Here is a 602-nt window from a genome sequence, read left to right on the forward strand (position 1 = left end):
GGAGGGGAGGAGGGAGGGAGGGAGCCGAGGAAGACGCTCGGATAACCCGTGCGTTTCGTAAGGCTCGGAGCACTTGTACATTTCTGCAGGCGCGCAGCGAGCCATTCGCGGCGGCTGCTGCAGCTCCGACTGCATCTTCCTCCTCCTTCCTTCAGCACCGCGTGTGTGTAAGCGTGAGTGTGTGTGTGTGTTTTGCAGGTGTGTCCGCTTCAATTCTGCACAGTAGGTGGGACTTGGTGACTTTAGCACCATTTTTCCTTTATTATTATTATTACTACTACTATTTTTGCCTTTCCACCGTCCGTTGTTGCAACCCTGCAAAGTCTCGGAATCGGAGAGCGCGCCTCGTTTCCAGAGCTCCTGGACCCCGCAAGCCGGCGAGCGCAGAGCCGGCCACCATGCCGGGCAGACCGCACCACTAGACGCTCCCGGTGGCTCCCACCCGGCGGCGGCGGCGGCGGCGGCGGCGGCCGCGATGGTTTCAGACGCTGAAGGATTTTGCATCTGATCGCTCGGCGTTTCAAAGGCAGAGGCCCCCTCCCCCTTTCCCCCCTCCCTCGCCGTCTTTGTTTCCTTCCCCCCCTGCTCTCCCCACTCCCCCC

General features: G+C 61.1%; 1 protein-coding gene across 1 annotated transcript in view; it reads left to right on the plus strand.

The window, feature by feature from the left end:
- Positions 1-589, plus strand: part of LOC103749940 (translation initiation factor IF-2-like) — a 7841-nt gene extending 7252 nt beyond the window's left edge. The window contains exon 4 of the mRNA XM_008852855.2: positions 324-589. Coding sequence (XP_008851077.1) covers positions 324-492 — 169 coding nt within the window. The 3' untranslated portion in view covers positions 493-589. The remainder of the gene's footprint in view (positions 1-323) is intronic.
- The last annotated feature ends 13 nt before the right edge of the window (positions 590-602 follow it).

This window comes from Nannospalax galili, unplaced genomic scaffold (genome assembly GCF_000622305.1).
Source record: "Nannospalax galili isolate Female #2095 unplaced genomic scaffold, S.galili_v1.0 scaffold185, whole genome shotgun sequence".
Classification (NCBI taxonomy): Eukaryota; Metazoa; Chordata; class Mammalia; order Rodentia; family Spalacidae; genus Nannospalax; species Nannospalax galili.